The sequence below is a fragment of the Choloepus didactylus genome, chromosome 21 (genome assembly GCF_015220235.1).
Source record: "Choloepus didactylus isolate mChoDid1 chromosome 21, mChoDid1.pri, whole genome shotgun sequence".
In the NCBI taxonomy this organism is placed as follows: Eukaryota; Metazoa; Chordata; class Mammalia; order Pilosa; family Megalonychidae; genus Choloepus; species Choloepus didactylus.
Window position 1 is genome coordinate 9,225,439 of NC_051327.1, and position 19,092 is coordinate 9,244,530.

The 19,092-nt window shown below is 44.7% G+C and overlaps 1 protein-coding gene across 3 annotated transcripts in view; it reads right to left on the reverse strand.

Moving 5' to 3' along the window:
• Positions 1–403: 403 nt before the first annotated feature.
• Positions 404–19,092, reverse strand: part of LOC119518128 (utrophin-like) — an 83,144-nt gene continuing 64,455 nt past the window's right edge. For 2 of the 3 annotated variants that reach the window (XR_005213672.1, XR_005213673.1), the window contains exon 3: positions 14,521–15,086. Coding sequence is in view for 1 of the 3 variants with exons in the window: in XM_037815180.1 (XP_037671108.1) it covers positions 530–589; positions 5,477–5,503 (87 nt within the window). In the remaining 2 variants the exon portion in view is untranslated. Of the gene's footprint in view, positions 590–5,476; positions 5,504–14,520; positions 15,087–19,092 lie in introns of those variants that run through there. The other variant, XM_037815180.1, reaches the window with a different exon arrangement.

The following is a 19,092-nucleotide window of genomic DNA, read 5'->3' on the forward strand; positions in this document are numbered from 1 at the left end:
ACCATTAGTGGTGACATACCCTAGGTTGGGTTAGGGGGTCTGCCCAAAACTCAGTAACAAGATAACAACATAAGGAAGAAAGAATCATTATCAAACTTCTGACTGCTTGGGAAAAACTGCTGTTTTTATTTTTTGTGAGCTACATTCCTAGGCCAGTTGACCTAAAAATACTGGTTTCATGACCACTAATAGCCTTCAAAACGATAGAGACCCCCCAAATCTTATGTTTATGTGGAGTATAGCTATAAATATTTAATTTATTAATTATAACTGAAAAATTAAAATATTTACTTATCAATTAAATTGCAAATAATGACAGTAGTCCCATCACATCTAAATATAAATAACATTTTTAATGAAATCATTTTACAAAATTACAAAAAAAGTTATGAAGTGAGCCATCATTATAAATTACAGCAAATCTCTTTAATCTCTGTTTTAGTAAAGGCAGTTGGACTCTCAGATTTAATTCTGCATTCAATCTGTTCCAATATGTTGTTTAATTGGAGTTTATGAAGAAAATACAGCTTCATGCAGATAAGTCAGTAGAGATCTGGTTACTGAGGTAGACAAAGATAATGCAGGCATCCTATGAAAGAAATGAAATAGAGTACATGATTTGATTTGGGACAGTAGTCAAAGAACTTACAGGCAGGCTAGTTTTGGCAAGAACAGCAGTTGGTCATATTAATACTCCCCTAGAAGACACAATGAACTAAGATATGGAGAGGGACACTGAAAGAATAAGACCAAGTCTCCAATTTCTTACTCTGCTTCAACAAAATTTATACAGCTTTAAAACAAGAGGCTGAAAAATGGATTTGGTTACAAAAGAAAACTTTGTGTTTATGGGCTGTTGAGGTCATACAGTAAGGTAACCCCAAACAGTCACACTCATGCACAAACTCTTCCCCCCAAACATGGGAGAAAAGCTTTGGCTCCTAACAAATAATTTGGTAAAGGTAATAGAATGTCACTTGCATGATTACATTATATTATACAAGATGCCATCTTAGCAAACTGGAGAGAGATTCTCCCTGTTGGTCCTAAAGAAGCAAAAACACCTACTGCGAGCAGACAGTGGAGGGGCTCACCTGGTAGGGGGCAAAAAGCCCAGGCCCCAGTGATAAAGCAGCTAGGAAATGAATTCTTTCAGGGAAATTGGGAGCAGATTCTGTCCCAGTTGCCTCCCCTGATGAGAATGTAGCTGGCCTTAGAGTCAACCTGGGCTTAGCCAGTCCTATGCTCAAAGTCTTCCCAGGTTTTTGAGCACAGGACCGGCTGAGCTGGGCCCAGACTCCCAACCCAGAGAAACCAGGAGTAGCTGATGGCTGTTCTTGGAAGCCACTAGATTTGTGGTAATTTGTTACGCAGCCAGAGAAAACTAATACATGGACCATCTGGGTCACCTGTTCAAATCCAGAGGGAGATGAGGTGAGGAAGATGGAAGGAGACCTGGGTCACCAAGTCTTGAGGATCTGAACACCTACTGAGGTGCAGAGAAGAGGACTTCAGGGAAGGTGTCCTCTGAGCATCTCAGGTGCAGTGAGAAACCACTGCCCTGTCCCTGCTCTTGCCACTGGAGTGTGAGAACAAGCCTGCAGCCTCAGGCCATGTCAGAACAAGGAGGGAGCTTGTATTTAATTTGGGCAAGTCAGGCTGTGGGGGGCCCATTGCTGAAGCACCTGCAGCCTGGTGAAGAGCAAAAGTGATGGCAGAAAATCACACTCTGACCCCATGGCAAGTGTGAATATCCCCAATGCAGAGCCCGTGGGGAGGTTTTGGTCTCACTTCCCATGAACTTGGACCACTGAGCCACCGCTGCTGCCTCCATATGTGGAGCAGTGAGAATCAGCCTTGGCCTTGGGCCGGGCCTGGAGATGCTCAGGGAGGCTGTATTCCTGGACTCGGAGCCTCAGAAGCATCCAGGGATCCCTGAGGGCTATTTACTGACCTCATAAATGAGGAGTATGGGGGTGGGCAGGGTGCTGTTGGTACCAGGAAACATAGTTTTAATCCCCGATGCGGCTGCTGCTTCCAGCCCAGGAGATGGTGACCATCTGTCTAGGAGCCCCAGACACTAAGGGAGGCTGTCAGTTCTGATTGTGTTCAGGAGCCTGAAAAGGGAAAGACAGTGAGTTCAGGACCAGGCTCCAGGTGAGCCGGGGGGGATTAAAGGAAGGGGTCACCCATGAACCAGTAACGGAGTACCTCACCTGTGCAGTGAGTGAGGATGGCAAGGAAGAGGGGGCCCAGGCCATAGGAGAGACACCCAGAGCTCTGCTGAGACCTGGAAGTGGGCAGGGAAGCCTTGGGATTCTATCCCTCCAGGCTGCCTGGCTCTGAGGGGAGGTGTGGGGAGAGAAGGATTCATGGAAATCTGCTAGTAGAGCCTTGACCTTCCTCACTGCCCACTATGGCTACAGAGCCTTGAGAATAGGACTCCTCGGTGTGACCTGCCTCCTGGGCTTGGCATAGTGGGCAAGAGCAGAGACGTGTTCCCCCCCAAATAGCTCTCAGACTGTTCCCCAGAGTCACAGAGCCACTATGCAGAAGTTGCACAAGTCAAGGAACCCCAGGACTTACCCCCAGTCCCTCATAGAGCTGGGCAGAGCCCAGAGAATTCCACTCAGTACAGGCCAGCCAGAGCCCTGGGACTGTGGGAGTGACTCCAGTGCCCAAAGTCTCCTTGTTGTGTCCCTGATAACACCCAAGCTGCCACAGACAGGCAGACAGGATAAGAGAATTTCCCCCAGGGACAGTCCTGCCACCAACAGTCCCTGAATGCTCGCCAGGGACTTGCTCTTTTAGTGACCAAACTTCCAGACACATCCTTCTGCATCCAAAGGGCATTTACTAATATAAATTAGACAGAAATCATCAAGGAGCAGTTTCTAGCACTGTGCTCGCAATTCTATCCCCTGCAACTCAGAGTGTAAATTCCATGAGATGTGTTTGCAGAGTTATTAAATGAGTACAAGATGAGAATAAGATTACAATGTATGTGTTATTCTGTACTTTTTTTCCCACTCAACAATATTGACATTGCAAATCATACACAGCCCAGTAACAATTTATTTTCCTGTTTCTCTCTCATCCATCTCAAACTCAGGGGTTAAGAGCAAGAACTGCAGTGACCTTCATCCTTCACTCACCTTCACACATCGAATCCAAAAGCAAGTCCTACTGATTTTGCCTCCAAAAAGTCCTCCCAACTGTCCACAGCCCCACAGGTGGAAGCAAGGACCTCCCACACGGAGCAGCACTGGGGCTCCCACCTGGTTTTCCTGCTTCCTTCTTCTCTTCCCCCGGACACTGTCCACATGGCAGCCACAGGGAAACCTGCAAACGTACCTCCAGTCATGTCACTACCTGACTTACAAACTTGTCATTTCCCTAAGCAAACCCCTGCCCCTGGCTCCCATGTCTCAACCCTCAAATCCACTTTCTCCTTTCCCCCGTTTCACAGTGACACATCCCCCAGCCCCTCTTTCTTTTTTGGAGCCCTTCATGGGAGTCAACTCTAGGCCCACAGTGTTCTCTGGAGAAAATCTCAGGAAACAAGGGATCAGCATTAGAGGAAAGGTGAGCAATGAAGGGAATTGGTGATTGGGAAAAAGTCATGAAGGAGGAAAACCTGAGAAAGCCCAAGGAATGTATATTCTGGAGACAAGAAAATCTAATTGAATCCAGCTGGGATCACCACTGCTCCTGGCACTACGTAAATGAGATGAAGACCTGGGAGCAGCTGGACCCCTCTGGCCTGAGGTTCCCTATCCAAGGGACCTTATCATACTGGGGTCCTTGTCATCAAAGAGGAGGAGGCAGCTGGGTTTGTCTCTGGTCATCCTGGGAACCAGGACTCTAAGGTCACCTCCATCCCATGGAAATGTCTCTTCCTTACTGGCACAGAGACTCTGAGGGAGGTTCCCAGAGATATGAGACTAAAAAGACTAAATAGGGATGTTGGCTTGCTCCGTGAACGGAAAAGGGAATGCCTACCTAATCTACTGGGAGTGGAAGGGATGGGGGCACAGAATTGTTAATGGTAAGTCCTGAGGACAATATTTTGCAGCACTGTCCTCACCTCAGGGCCACTTTTCCAGACCTTAAGACCTGAAGATGATGAGAAAGAGTTTGAGGTGGTCCTCTCTGTAATTGTTTGGAGTGAGGCCTAGGGGTGTCAGGGAGGAAAGCCCAGTTACATAGACAGGGATTTGTCCCTTCTCTTCAGAAACTAAGAGGACATGCTTCACTGTTCAAGACCTAGGTGGCTCTCTTCCCTCTTTCTGTCTCCCACCCCCACCTCTCTCTTCCCTCCCTCCCTCCTTCCTTCCCTCTGTTTTTGGAAGCAGCATATCTTCCAAAGACAGAACATAATATGAGGTGTCAGATCTGATGCCAGTTCAGAAGCCATCATTCTGGGGATGTGAGCCTGGTTTTGGACCCAGGGGATGGAACTGTCTTTCCTGGGCTCCCACATGGAGAGTTCCCAGGGAAAATCCCACCTCCACGTTCAGAATTCTCCTCTTCAGGTTGGCATACAAGAACTGCACTTCAGGTTTACCTACATCCTGTATCTCTCTACACCTATTGTCATTTGCAGGAGACTGCAAGTTGCTGACATGATTCATATTAAAAATTAATTTATGCCAAAAAAAGTAAGTCAGGAGAAAGAATCAAAAGAGACAGTTTTTTTAAAATTTGTTTTTATTAAAGAGATAGTTTTACAATGGAAAGACAAAAATAAGTATTTATCCTGATGACTGATCTAGCTGAGAACCCACTGAGAATACATAAAGTATGATTACTTTGCTGGGTGCTAACCATGCCAAGGGCACATGCCAGCTCTGTTAGGAGGCTTGCCCAAGATCCAATAAGAGGATAACAGTATAAGCAGAAAATGATCCTTACCAAACTTCTCACCACTTGGGAAAGACTACTTTTATTTTTTGTAAGTTTCCTTCTGAGGTCAGTGGTTCTCAAAATTTTGGTTTCTGGATCCCTTTATGCTCTTAAAAATAATTGTGGATCTCAAAATGCTTTTGTTTATGTAGGCTATATCTATCAATATTTATGATATTAAAACTTAAAACAATTATTTATACCTTAAATCAGACAATACTAAACCCAAATCAAAATGTAAATAACATTTTTAGACAAACTAGCTATGTTTTCCAGAATTAAAAAATGTTTTCCCATGAAGTGAGGCAGTTATGTCTGCAAATCACTTTAATGTCTGGCTTACAACAAGACAGTTGGATTCTAACGGGTCCTTCTGCATTCAGTCTGCTGCAGTATGTGTGCTGGTTGAAGTTTAGGGAGAAAACATGGTCTCACATAGGGGTGTGTCATTCAATGCCTTTCTTTTAATTTTAAAATTCTTTTTCAAATAAAAGAACATTTCCAAAGAAAGCAAAGCAATGGGAAAAACAAATATCCTGAAATAACTTCATTCCTTCCAATATACTCCTACCTTTTGAATCTGGCAGCAGGACTCACCCTGAAAGAAGAAATATAGGAGACCCAGCCAGGCCTTTCCCAAAATGCCCCACAACAGGGCTGGCTGAGATTCCCAAGAGGTACTAAACATACAGGTGATCAGTCCTTAAGCATTGGTTAGTGGATCTTACAGTGAGGCACAGATGCCTCATGACAGACAGCAAGACAGAAGTTCACTCATGTATTCTGCACCTATGGCCACCACTCTTTAGATTATGCAGGGCAAGGGGACAAAGGTGGCTGAATTCCAGAGGCTTCCTGAAAGTTTTGGGAAAACATCTAGGTATGAGCTCTTCGCTCAAAACAAGATATGCTTGGGGCAGGCGGTGTTGCAAGGTTATAGCAACAAAAGCTCAGCGTGCTTCCAGGGAGTTAGGGGAAGGGTGCCTGAGGAGGGTGGCAAGGGAGAGATCAGCCCTTGGTCAGGTAGGAAATGCTAAACAGTCAGGCAAGGCCTTGTTATTGAGGGACAGAGGGGCCATTTATAGTGAACTGAACCCAAGAAAGGAGCAAATGGATCTTGAAAGATTTGGTTTCAGGAGAGCAGTCAGAGATCTGAGGGGAGGGCTAGTTTGGGACAGAATGAGCATCCATCACAGAAATGATGTCCTGGATGAGAGGACCATGAACTAAGGATGGGGTGAGGGGACGGATGCTGAAAGGGCAGGACCAAAGTCTCCTTTTCCTGCTGTTCCCTCGGCAAGATGTGCAGGCCCTTTTCACACAAGGCTAAAAATGGATCTGATGTGGCAAAATGTCAAAGGCTGTTGGATCTGCGTATCTGGGATGGGGATATATTGGAGTTCTCTGGACTGTGTATTTTTTAAAAATAATGTTTGCTATTTTAATGACCAAAAACACATACACATTTTAAAACAGATTAACATGCAAATTAATAAAAATTAAATAAAATTTAAAATGCAGTTCCTCATTTGCACTAGCCACATTTCAAGCACTAAACAGCCACACGTGCTGGTGGCTACTGTATTGAAGAGTGCAGACACAAGATATTTCCTTTGTTGCAGAGAATTCTACTGACAGCACTCATCTATATAACCCAAGCTGAAAAAAATACCTAATGTCTCTACCGAGGTATCATCAGGCTTGAGAAATGGTTACTGCATCAAAGGATTCCTCTTTTGTGAGGCAAGAAATATTTATTCTATGAGTTACTGCAGGTGTAAAGGGGAAAAAAAAATGCAGTAAAAAGGAGTTCAACCCTAAGTTTCAGGAGCAGGATGTTGAGTGGGGAGACCTGACAGAGGAGGTGCCTGTTTGCAGCTTTTCTCAGATGGTATCTGAGGCACAAACAGCAACTGGCAGAGGTTCTCCTGTTTTTTCTCACCCTCCACACATACATAAGCTGGTAACATGAAAATGGCCACTTGCAACACAGAATACCTGCCTTCAGAGCCATAAACCCAGCATCCTTTACCCAGTATCTCAACTTACTGTTTTGAAAATGCCACACTTAATACACTGAACCTGAATGCTTGTTTCTTGCCGTGCGCCCCAGAACTGCTCCCCTCATAATGTTCACTGATCACAGCAAATGGCACATCTCTCTGACCATGAGCAAATGAGAGAAAGCAGGTCACCACTGGTGACTCTTCCCTTTCAACTGCTGTGGGAGGTTGAATTACATACCTCGAGTTAGACCTGTTCTTAATCATAGTACCTTTAAGATGTGAACTTACTGTAAACACGATCTCTTTAGGATGTTATTTTTAATTAAGGTGTGACAAACTGAACCATGGTAGGTCTTAATCCAGATTAGTGGAATCCTTACAAGGAGCAGATCTCAGGGAGAAGCAGGGAGTCAGTGGGATTCCAGTAAAAAAAGGAGAAGATATCATCATGTGATGAAAAAGCTAAGGAATCCCAAGGATTGGGGGACCCAGCAATGCCACTTCTGAAGGGTAAGAATTCTTATTCTTTGGTACCATGATAATTTGTGTAGGTATATGTATGAGTAGGTATGTGTATGAGTGTGTGTGTAAAATCATGCTGTGCCTATAAAGTGACTGGTTTTTAAAATAAACCTACCAGAAATTATTCACATAAATTAAATTTGTTATTCAAAGTAATCTTCTCCGGAGACTCAATCCAACAACGGAGCAAAGGCTCAAAATATTTTGGAGTGCTCCATTTGGTAATTGCCTTTAGCTCTTACAACACATTTTTTAAATAGCTTCATAGATGATAAAACTTGTTTTAACTTTGCAAGCAACTAAGCCATTAAATAATGTTGAAGATTTTGACATTTTGAATCAAAAACAATATAACACTGGCAATGTGCAAGTTTCCTTGTGTAATATACTAGTTCTGAAAACCTGCCAAGAGGGGTTCTGGAAAAAAGAGAGAGTGAGCGAGAGCGAGTGAGCAAGAGAGCATAAGGAAACTGCTGTTTATAAAAGAGGCACAGACCCTTCTAAGAATCTGATGAAAATTAAGCCATGGACATGTTGAGGTCCATCTATGGAACCAGATTAAGATTCCATGTTTTGGAGCAGTGGTTTCAATTTTCTTTCTTTTTTTAAAATTTTTTACTGTAACCCACAGCAAAAATTAACTTTCATACTGTGACTCAGTGTGCACAGGCATACATACATCTAATTTAAATGAAAGTTTCAGAAAAGAACTCTCAACTGTACTATATGTGATAAACTAATTTTTCTTCTGATTTCATTAAGAAAAAATGTTCCTCATGACTTACAGCACGAGTTTCACAATCCAATTTGAAGAATACTGGTTTAGAGTAACTTCTACATAACTGGAGTAAGTTAATGAAAAAGAGAAAACCTACCTGGTTTTTAAAATTCTGATATTATTTCATAATGATAAACACAAAAGTCTTTATAGCCAAACTTTTTTTTTTTTTAATCATCATTTTATTGAGATATATTCACATACCACGCAGTCATACAAAACAAATTGTACTTTCGATTGTTTACAGTACCATTACATAGTTGTACATTCATCACCTAAATCAATCCCTGACACCTTCATTAGCACACACACAAAAATAACAAGAATAATAATTAGAGTGAAAAAGAGCAATTGAAGTAAAAAAGAACACTGGGTACCTTTGTCTGTTTGTTTCCTTCCCCTACTTTTCTACACATCCATCCATAAACTAGACAAAGTGGAGTTTGGTCCTTATGGCATTCCCGATCCCATTGTCACCCCTCATAAGCTACATTTTTATACAACTGTCTTCGAGATTCATGGGTTCTGGGTTGTAGTTTAATAGTTTCAGGTATCCACCACCAGCTACCCCAATTCTTTAGAACCTAAAAAAGGTTGTCTAAAGTGTGCGTAAGAGTGCCCACCAGAGTGATCTCTCGGCTCGTTTTGGAATCTCTCTGCCACTGAAGCTTATTTCATTTCCTTTCACATCCCCCTTTTGGTCAAGAAGATGTTCTCCATCCCACGATGCCGGGTCTACATTCCTCTCCGGGAGTCATATTCCACGTTGCCAGGGAGATTCACTCCCCTGGGTGTCTGGTCCCATGTAGGGGGGAGGGCAGTGATTTCACCTTTCAAGTTGTATAGCCAAACTTTTAAGTACTTGGATTCTTTATGACAAAAGTGCATTGTCATTGACCTACTTGACTGCTACTGCAGGCACTGAAAAATAAATCATACATCAGGCATAAAAACTCCATGTCTTATTTTTAGAAAACCATAAACCATTTTCATGTAAAGTGGCAAGGCAGACAGATGTACAAAGACCAATGCAGAGGGCAATGGTTCCACCAATTGTCAGTAACAGAATCTTCCATAATCTACTGGTATAACTGGATGGCAATTTATTTTCCAACTTCACATTTTCTTCTTGTGCTGAAAAATCCTCAGAAACTTCTTCAGGATGTACTGCTTTTCTTTGCTGGACGGGCATCATGATGTTAAAGATTTACACGCATTGCTTTTCCAACCCTCATTAGTTAAAAAGGACTGGCAAGTTATCTCTGAACTTTGAGATGCTGATCCCTTAGTGTATAACCTGATTGGTCTCTGGAACAATGCGTATCTCTGAGACACCTGAAACTCAGAGCTAGAGCTCGGCAGATATGAAAGTCAGTATTAGTGCATACAGCAACTGTTAAAAAAAAGCTGAAAAAAAGCCCAGACTTCAATTAGTGATATGAATGAAGCAGATCTAGTTAAGACTAGGGCAAACTGAGCCAAAGGGTAAAGGTTGAAACTGTGTTTTAAAACTTCAACTTCCATGTGAGACCAAGGGAAGAGATGTCTATTTGGTGCAGGATCTATATTTTCTAAACAGTGTGACTCTACAGTTTGTTCAAACACCACAATTACATGGAACTTTGAATAGGAAGTGAGATACAGTAGGTTAGTATGAATTAGAGTGAAATAGTGACACATCCCAAAGTAATTTGGGCAGAGAATAAAAAATATATTTACAGCCTATCCCCCACCCTGACCCCAAGGAGCTGGGGGAAGGTGCAGAAGTGCTGGACTTCCTCACCTCGACTGGTGTTGATGTTGTCACAAACATTGGGACTGGCGGTTTGATGTGCCGAGCCATCGTGGGACTTGCCCTTACGAAGCTTGCTACTGCAAAGGAGAGGCTAAACTTGCATATAATTGTGCCTTAGAGTCTCCCCCTGAGTACCTCTTTGTTGCTCAGATGTGGCCCTCTCTCTCTCTCTCTCTCTCTCTCTCTCTCTCTGAGCCACCTCAGCAGGTGAACTCACTGCCCTCCCCTCTATGTGGGACCCGACTCCCAGGGGTGTAAATCTCCCTGGCAACACAGGATATGACTCCCGGGGATGAATCTGGACCCAGCATCATGGGATTGAGAATATCTTCTTGACCAAAGGGCGGATGCAAAATGAGATGAAATAGTTTCAGTGGCTGAAAGATTTCAAATGGAGTCGAGAGGTTACCCTGGTGGACATTCTTATGCACTACATAGATAACACCTCTTAGGTTTTAATGTATTGAAATAGCTCGAAATAAATACCTGCAACTACCAAACTCCAACCCAGTAGTCTGGACTCCTGAAGACGATTATATAATACTGTAGATTACAAGGGGTGACAGCGTGATTGTGAAAACTTTGTGTATCACACTCCCTTTATTTAGTATATGGATGGATGAGAAGAAAAATGGGGATAAAAACTAAATGACAAATAGGGTGGGATGGGGGGGATGGTTTGGTTGTTCTTTTTTACTTTAATTTTTCATTCTTTTTCTGATTCTTTCTGATGCAAGGAAACTGTTCAGAAATAGATTGTGGTGATGAATGCATAACTATATGACCATACTGTGAACAGCTGATTGTATACCATGGATGATTGTATGGTATGTGAATATATCTCAATACAACTGAATTTAAAAAAAAAAAGAAAAAGTGACTGGCAGGTACTAGCATCTCCTCAGCATGCAGGATGCTTTATCCAGCTTAGCTCCGCACCACAGTGCTCCAGCACCTGGTTTCCTCTTCAGGTACACGTACCTGCGGGGACGGCTGGCAGCCAGGGTAGCTCAGTAACTTGTTCCAGGTCATCCAGATCCAGCGGCTCTGTGGCGGTTGCGAACAAAGGCCGCCTTCCTCCCGCGGGGCCAAGTCCAGTGAAGATGCCCAAGAAGCAGGTATTACCACTCCACAAAACCACTCTCCAGCTCGTGCCCTCGATCTCTGTGCGCCCCGTCCCACCAGGACGCCCTGAGTCCTCATGTTCCCGCCTGTGCAACGTGACGGCGGCCCAAGGGGCTGGCTGTCTTCACCACAGATTCCAGGAAGCGCCCAGGGCAGGACACAAAAGGTGGGCTCGGCCCCTCCCACCCCACCGCGTAGCCCCCGCGCCCTGCAGCTCAGCCCCAGACCTGCAGCCCCTCAGCCACCTTCAGGCACACTCCGGGAGGGACAGGAGGCCCGAGGAGGCCCGAGGAGGCCCAGGGCTGCTGGAGGCAGGGCGGCCCAGAGCTGCGGGAGGCCTCCAGAGGTGGGGTTTTGTGCAGCACCTGGCTGACGGGGCTGTAGGTAAGTCAGCTGCACCCAGGAGGGCGCGCTGTGTATAGTTTTTGCAACTGTTATAATTTTCAAAGTATTTAAAAATAAAAAGTTTATTTTGAAAAACTGGGTTTGAATTGCACACACACACACACACACTCCTTATTTATGGGTTCTGGAAAATGCACTACATGATAACCCCCCCCCCCCCCGAGTTACACCCTTACATTTTCATCTTCACTTGAGTCCTAATGGGACCCGAGACTTACTTCCCACCAATAAAATGTAGCAAAAGGCATGGGCAAAATAGAGCAAAGATCATAGGTTATGTAACCTTAAAACTCTGTCTTAGCAGACAATAGAGAGAGACTGGCTCTGAGGAAGCAGAGGCCCCTGCCAAGAGCTCCGCCTGGCAGCCCTGCAGATTCTTCCCCATTCTCCTGATGATGCTGTTGTCCCAGGACCTAGATTCACCCCCTGGTAAGTCCCTGAGCAGAGAAGAGCAGCCAAGCGGGGCCCAGATCCCTGACCTTGACAATCTGCGAGCTAATAAATGGGAGCTGTTTGTGGGCATCTGTTTGTGGAAGTCATTTCACAGCAATGAGAAACTAAGACATGGGTCACTGGGTCACTTTCATTTTTGACAACTCAAGTCCCCTGGGAAAGGGCTTCTCTTTCCCTCTTCACTTTAGGAGCAAAAGCAGTATGGGGAGCCCTGTCCCTAAAGCACCTGCAGCCTGGGATGAGCAGCACAAGAGACAGCAGGAATCACAGTTCAGACCTAAGGATGGGGTGAAACTGGAAGACATGGAGGATGAGGGAGGTTTTGGCCTCACCTCCCCATGGTCTTGAGCCCCTGCATTGGTGTTGCTGCCCCCAGGTGACCCACAATGATGACATGTCCTGGCTCAGGTGGAGCCCAGAGATGCTCAGGGAAGCCACGTTGTGAGACTTGGAACCAGAGAAGTGAGGTGGGACCCCAGCTATATCTGAGAACTGACTGTAAATCAGGGTGTCATGCTCAGATGCTATTAGGATCATGAGATCTGGTTGTAATTTCCAATGTTGCTGCTGCTTCCAGAGCAGGAGATGGTGACCCTCTGTCATGGAGCCACAGAGGCTGAGTCAGGGCAAACTGAGCCCATGGGCCTAAGAGGAGGAAGAAATTCAGGAAGGGCTGAGGTCATGACCACAGGGGAGCCCAGGGAGGAGGAGAGAAGGTTCAGCCCAGGGCCTCCGATGGTCTCTTCCTTTGGTGCCTCTCAAGTCTGCAGAAAGCAAGGAGGGAGAGGGGAGTGGAGTCCAAGCCATGGTGGGGATGCCCCAGAACTCTGCCCCCCGAGCCCCACAGCTGGCACTGGGGTCCCCAGGCCTATCTTATCCCTTCTCCATCTTCTGGGATGCAGAATGGGCCTCCATCTGCTGGTTGCTGAACCCTGACAAGTTTTAACGCCCCATTTGCTCTGAGTGCTTGAAGCCTGGCACTCAGCAGACTAGGTAGAAAGGGAGTAGGGTGACAATTCTCCCACATAAGTTGGGGACACAGAGCTGCAAAGGCACCATGTATCAGTGAGCACCAGGCCTTTAGTCACTTCTCTCCTGCCACATTCAGCCTTCCCTTCCTCTTCACACTCTTTTGGAGGGTCCCCTCTGCAAATCCAGACTGTGCAGGAGACCTGAGACTGGGATGAAATAATGTTGCTGCCCACCCCTCCCAGCCCTGAGCTCAATCAAAGCCAACCCCAAACAATTTTCAGAATGGTGCTTCTCCCACACAATCATGGAAAATAGACCAGGCCACCCTGAATTCTCTCCAAGACCATGCTCTGGGATGACTTCTGCCTATGCTTAATCCTGAAGTTCATTAAGGATGTCGAGGTCTTTTGGGAGGGTGCTATTAAATCAGGAACCCAGTGTGCCCTCGGTGTCACAGGCCTATGGCTGTCCAGTGAAGCTCTGTGCTGGAGCAAATTACTCTGGACAGAGACTCAGCAGCACCAGGCTCCATCTTGCTTCAGCTGCTTTCTAATGGTGCATCTCCTGTGCAAGTGGTTTATCTTTTTTGGTCTCAGTGACTGAAAGACTCCTAAGACAGTGTGATGCTTAATTTCATGTGTTAACTTGGCTAGTTTATAGTAAACAGTTGCTTGGTCAGATGAGCACTGGCCTGATTTTTACTCTGCAGGTATTTCATACATGGATTTGCATCTATAAACAGTTGATTGCATCTACCATCAACAAAGGAGGTTATCATCAGCAATCTGGGGAGCCTCCTTGTCCAACCAACACCAGGTGGAGGTGTTAAAGTCAGAACTGGGGATTTCAGAAGCAGAAAGGAAAATCACTGCCTCAACTTCAGTCAGCCACCAGCTTCCCTGGGGAATTTGGACTCAACTTCAGCATCATTTTAATTGGTATTTCCAGCTTGTGGACCGTCCCACGGAATTCAGAGTTGGCACCCCTAGGATCACATTCACTAATACCTTATTATAAATGTTGCTTTATATGTATCTATGTCCTGCCAATTCTATTTTTCTAGAGCACACTGACTAACACAGGCAACCTTAAAATTCACAATGACCTCAGATGAGTCTAGACAAAAAATCCTATACAAGTGAAATCAAAGTTCCCCTAAGTGTTCTCTGATTTTCATCCCCATCATGGTTAAGTGGAGAGTTCATTCCTTTCAGCTTCAGGCACAGAAAAAATTATTTTCCTGACTCAGTTCTCCCCTTTCATCCCTGCACTAGTTAGTGGAGACCCAGCCTTCCTCAATCCAAGGCAAGCTGCAGAAGAGGATCTTTTTCAAAGTACCCCCCTCCTTACTTTTCCCTTTGTGAAGGTTCTTACAGTCTTTCTAATCAGCATTCTAATTTGGTGCAGGTTGACTCTTGTTTTCCCCAGATGAAGATAACTCTACTTTTGTCACTGGTCAAGGAAAAAAATCATAAAAAAGTTTATAAGTCAGGTGGAAATATAACTGAAATTTTTACCACTTTATGATAACCAGTATCATCAATGTAAAGACCCTCTGCTGCACAACTCAGCATGCTTACATAAGATGTTCACATACATGAATTATGTGTACTCCCTGAGGGTGGGGCCTGTGTATCTTTCACTCCCCATTCTATATCCAGTATGATAAACATTTGGAAAGCATTACGTGAAATAATGAGTGAATGAATGTTATATCCATAAATAATTTTGCAAGAGAGGATCACATTATATCATCAATCCCGAGAACTTACATTTTGCTTTCAGGCACTACATCTTTTCATTGTGTGCTAGCTCATCCAAAAAGTACCATGAGCCCCCAAAAGCACTTTTACTTTCCCTTGGCACTGTTCCTCCACCATTCAACTCATCACCATAAAAACAAGGACCAGTGGCCCAACTGACTATGTCACAACTCCAGAAGTCATCCTCCAGCCATGCTTCCCTTCATGCCCCGCATCTCAACCTCCTGCAACCTGACAATGCCATGACACTTCCCACATCTGTCCTCCTCTGTGGCTCTCCTCAACTACGCTTTGTCCGGTCATGCTTGCTCAGGGTTCTTCCTTCCTCCACGGCGGCTTCCCTCCAGCACCACCGTAGCGAGCTACAAAACATGAATCAGGACTTGAGATCACTGGATCCTATTTTCATTTAGAAAACCACCCAACCCTCTTATCTGTTCTCCCCTGCCATCTGTCTGCTTCCCTCCCTGCCCCTCTCATCTCCCTCCTCTCGGCCCTCATTTCCATGGCCTGCTATCATTTCCTCATTTCCTTCCTGCTATCAAACTTGCCAAGCACTTCACATCAGTACTTGAGCAGAGTGTCCCAACATCCAGAGCAACATCCCCTCAATTTCTCCTGCCTTTGTTACTTCCCATGTCCCCCTGCCTGCTTTAAGACTAAGATACAACTTGCTACTTTAAAACAAAGGTCTTCTTGTGGGTTTTGTTTGTTTGTTTGTTTCCTTAGCTAAAACTCACCAGTCAGAGCCAGCATGTTTCTCTTTAGCACTGCATCTGCAGCCAATCAGGGACAAATGTTTGTTGAATGAGTCAAGGAGGGAGAAGGCTGCAGAGTGTCTCCATCCCAAGGTGAGAAAACTGGAGGTTTTCACATGAGCACCACAGGTCTAATGGGGATGAATACAATGACTGCATTTGCATGCATGTATTCATTCATCCATTCATTTATTTATTCATTGTGTACCTGGGAGGCTGAAGCTCTGTGGCTCAGAAGCAGGAACATGTCTGGGGGAAGAGAAGGGCAGGTCCACAAAAAAAAGCCAGCCTGACAGCCCTGTCCTATAGCCTATGGTAAAAGATCGGGGGTCACTGAAAATGACAGGGACATGTACCAGACAACATTCCCTCCCATCCTTTTCCAAAAACAGTTCACAGTCCAACCAGGCTGAGTGTTTCCCAAGCCTGAGTGATCCACAATGAGATCCGAATAAGATCCCAAAGAAGTCCTCTCTCTGGACTTGAATGTTAGGGCTGCAGCTTTCACCTTCCTCCCACCATGCCTCATCCCTCCACCAGGGAAGGATCCTCCCTCATCTCACGCACCCCATCTGTTCTGAAACCTGACTTTCCTCCCTAGGATGAACCTGGCAGAAGCAGGCACCCAAATCCAACTCAGAGCAGTTCAATCAGCCCCAGTTCCTACTTGCTGCAGATGTGAGGCCTATCGGCAAATGGGCATACCTCAGGAGACCCTGCTCCAGCCCCCACATGGTCCCTTCTCCAGGCTCAGTGTCCCCTCTGGCTGCACCACTCCCTGTGACCTGCAGCCTGAGCCCTCCCCATGTTCAGACTCTATGAGAAGAGATTTCTTAGTGAGGGAAAAAGAGGGAAGGAGAAATCTGAAGTAAACAGGATGTGAAAGGCCAAGTAGAGTGAGGACAGGAAATTTTCACTTCTGTGAAAGCTTCAGAAGAACAAAAGGCCCAGGAGTGGTGCAGGAAAAACATTCTGGGGACAAGGGAATCCAAAGGCAGTGCCACTGGTAGATGGGGAGGCCGCCACTTCTGGGGTGATTAAAATAGGGTGAAGAGCAGTGAACACTGTTAAAAAAAAAAAAAAAAAAAAGCTGAAAAAGAGCCCAGACTTCAATTAGTGATATGAATGAAGCAGGTCTGGTTAAGACCAGGGCAAGCCAGGCCAAAGGTTAAAGGTTGAAACTGACTGTGTTTTAAAACTTCAACTTCCATATTAGACCAAGGGAAGAGATATCTATTTGGTACAGGATCTAAATTTTCTAAACAGTACAACTCTACAGTCAATTTGTTCAAACACCACAATTGCATGGAACTTTGAATAGGAAGTGAGATACGGTAGGTTAGTAAAGGCTGGAGTGAAATAGTGACACATCCCAGAGTAATTTGGGCATATAATAAAAAATATATTTACAGCCTCCCCCTCCCCAGCCCCGAGGATCTGGGGGAAGGTGCAGATGTGTTGGACTTCCTCACCTGGACTGGTGTTGATGTTGTCACAAACACTGGGACTGGCGGTTTGATGTGCCGAGCTGTCGTGGGACTTGCCCTTACGAAGCTTGCTACTGCAAAGGAGAGGCTAAACTTGCATATAATTGTGCCTTAGAGTCTCCCCCTGAGTACCTCTTTGTTGCTCAGATGTGGCCCTCTCTCTCTCCAACTGGGCCATCTCAACAGGTGAACTCGCTGCCCTCCCCCTTACGTGGGACCTGACTCCCAGGGTTGTAAATCTCCCTGGCAATGCATAATGACTCCCGGGGATGAATGTGGACCCGGCATCGTGGGACTGAGAGTATCTTCTTGACCAAAAGGGGGATGCAAAATGAGACAAAATAGTTTCAGTGGCTGAGAGATTTCAAATGGAGTCGAAAGGTCACTCTGATGGACATTCTTATGCATTATATAGATAACACGTCTTAGGTTTTAATGTATTGGAATAGCTAGAAGTAAATACCTGAAACTACCAAACTCCAACCCAGCAGTCTGGACTCCTGAAGACAATTATATAATACTGTAGATTACAAGGGGTGACAGTGTGATTGTGAAGACCTTGTGGATCACACCCCCTTTATCTAGTGTATGGATGAGTAGAAAAATGGGGATAAAAACTAAAGGACAAATGGGGTGGGATGGGGAGATGATTTGGGTGTTTATTTTCACTTTTATTTTTTATTCTTGTTCTGGTTCTTTCTGATGTAAGGAAAATGTTCAGAGATAGATTGTGGTGATGAACGCATAACTATGTTATCATACTGTGGACAGTGGATTGTATACCATGGATGATTGTATGGTGTGTGAATGTATTTCAATAAAATTGAATTTAATAAAAAAAAAAAAAAGAGCAGTGAACAGTGGGCATCAGGGCTAGCCAAGGGTGGATGCTTCCCCTGGAGGAGAAAGAATGGCTCTGGGGTCGACCCTTGCCCATTGCTGGGTAGCTCAGCACACCCCCACAGACTGGATCCTGCACTCCGAATCTGAGGAAGGAATGTGGACCCTGGAAGAGCAGGCCTCAGTGGTGGACGTGGGCTCACCCTCTCCCACCCCATCTCAGAGCACCACAGTTTGGTGGGTCTGGTCACAGATGGAGCAACTCACCCCTCAACTCCCAGCCTCCACCCAGGCCTACCCCTCAGGGTCAGCCTAATCCTCCCACACCAAGACCAGCTCCTCTCTCACCCTAGGACTAGCCCCTCTCCCAGCCCCAGCCCAGGCCCAATTCCACCTAACCATCTTCACTCAACATTTAAGAATCTGAAGATTTCAGGTGAAAATAAATTTCTAGATTCTCTCAAAGCACCAGTGGAAAAAATGGCATTTGAATTCATAGTTATCTCAAAATAGCCTAATTATAATTTTTAAAAAAATTTAAGACTAAAACTATCAACCTCTTCAATGGAAACATAGGAATAAATCTTCCTGACCTTGGGTTAGACAATAGTTTCTTAGATATTTCACTGAAAGCACAAGTGACAAAAGAAAAAAAAAATAAACTGAACTTTATCAAAATTTAAAACAGTTGTACTTCAAAGGACATCATCAAGAAAGTATAAAAAATACACACAATGGGGAAGACTAGTTGGAAAAACTATGTATTCGATAAGAGACTTGTATCTGGACTACATAAAGACCTCTTATAACTGAATAAAAAATATCACACAATAAAGAAATGGATAAATTATTTGAATAAGCAGTTCTCCAAAACATTATCCAAATAGGCCTTAGTTAATGAAAAGTTGCACAATGACACTAGGGAAATGCAAATCAAAATCACAATGCAATAGTACTTCACACTCACTAAACTGGCTCCAATCAAAAAGATGGACAGTAACAACTGTCAGCTAGTATATGGAAAAACTGGAACCCACAAAGGCAGCTGGTGGGAATGTAAAATGGAACAGCTACTCTGGAAAACAGTTTCGCAGTTCCTCAAAAACTGAACACAGAGTTACCAGGTGACCTAGTATGACCACAAAAACAGGTATATGCAAATATTTGCAGAAATATTCCTTATAATAGCCAAAAAGTAGAAACAACCAAAATATCCACTGATAGTTAAACCTGAAAGGGGTTTGTTTTTGCCTGCTGTTGTGGGGGAGGGGATTGATGGGTGG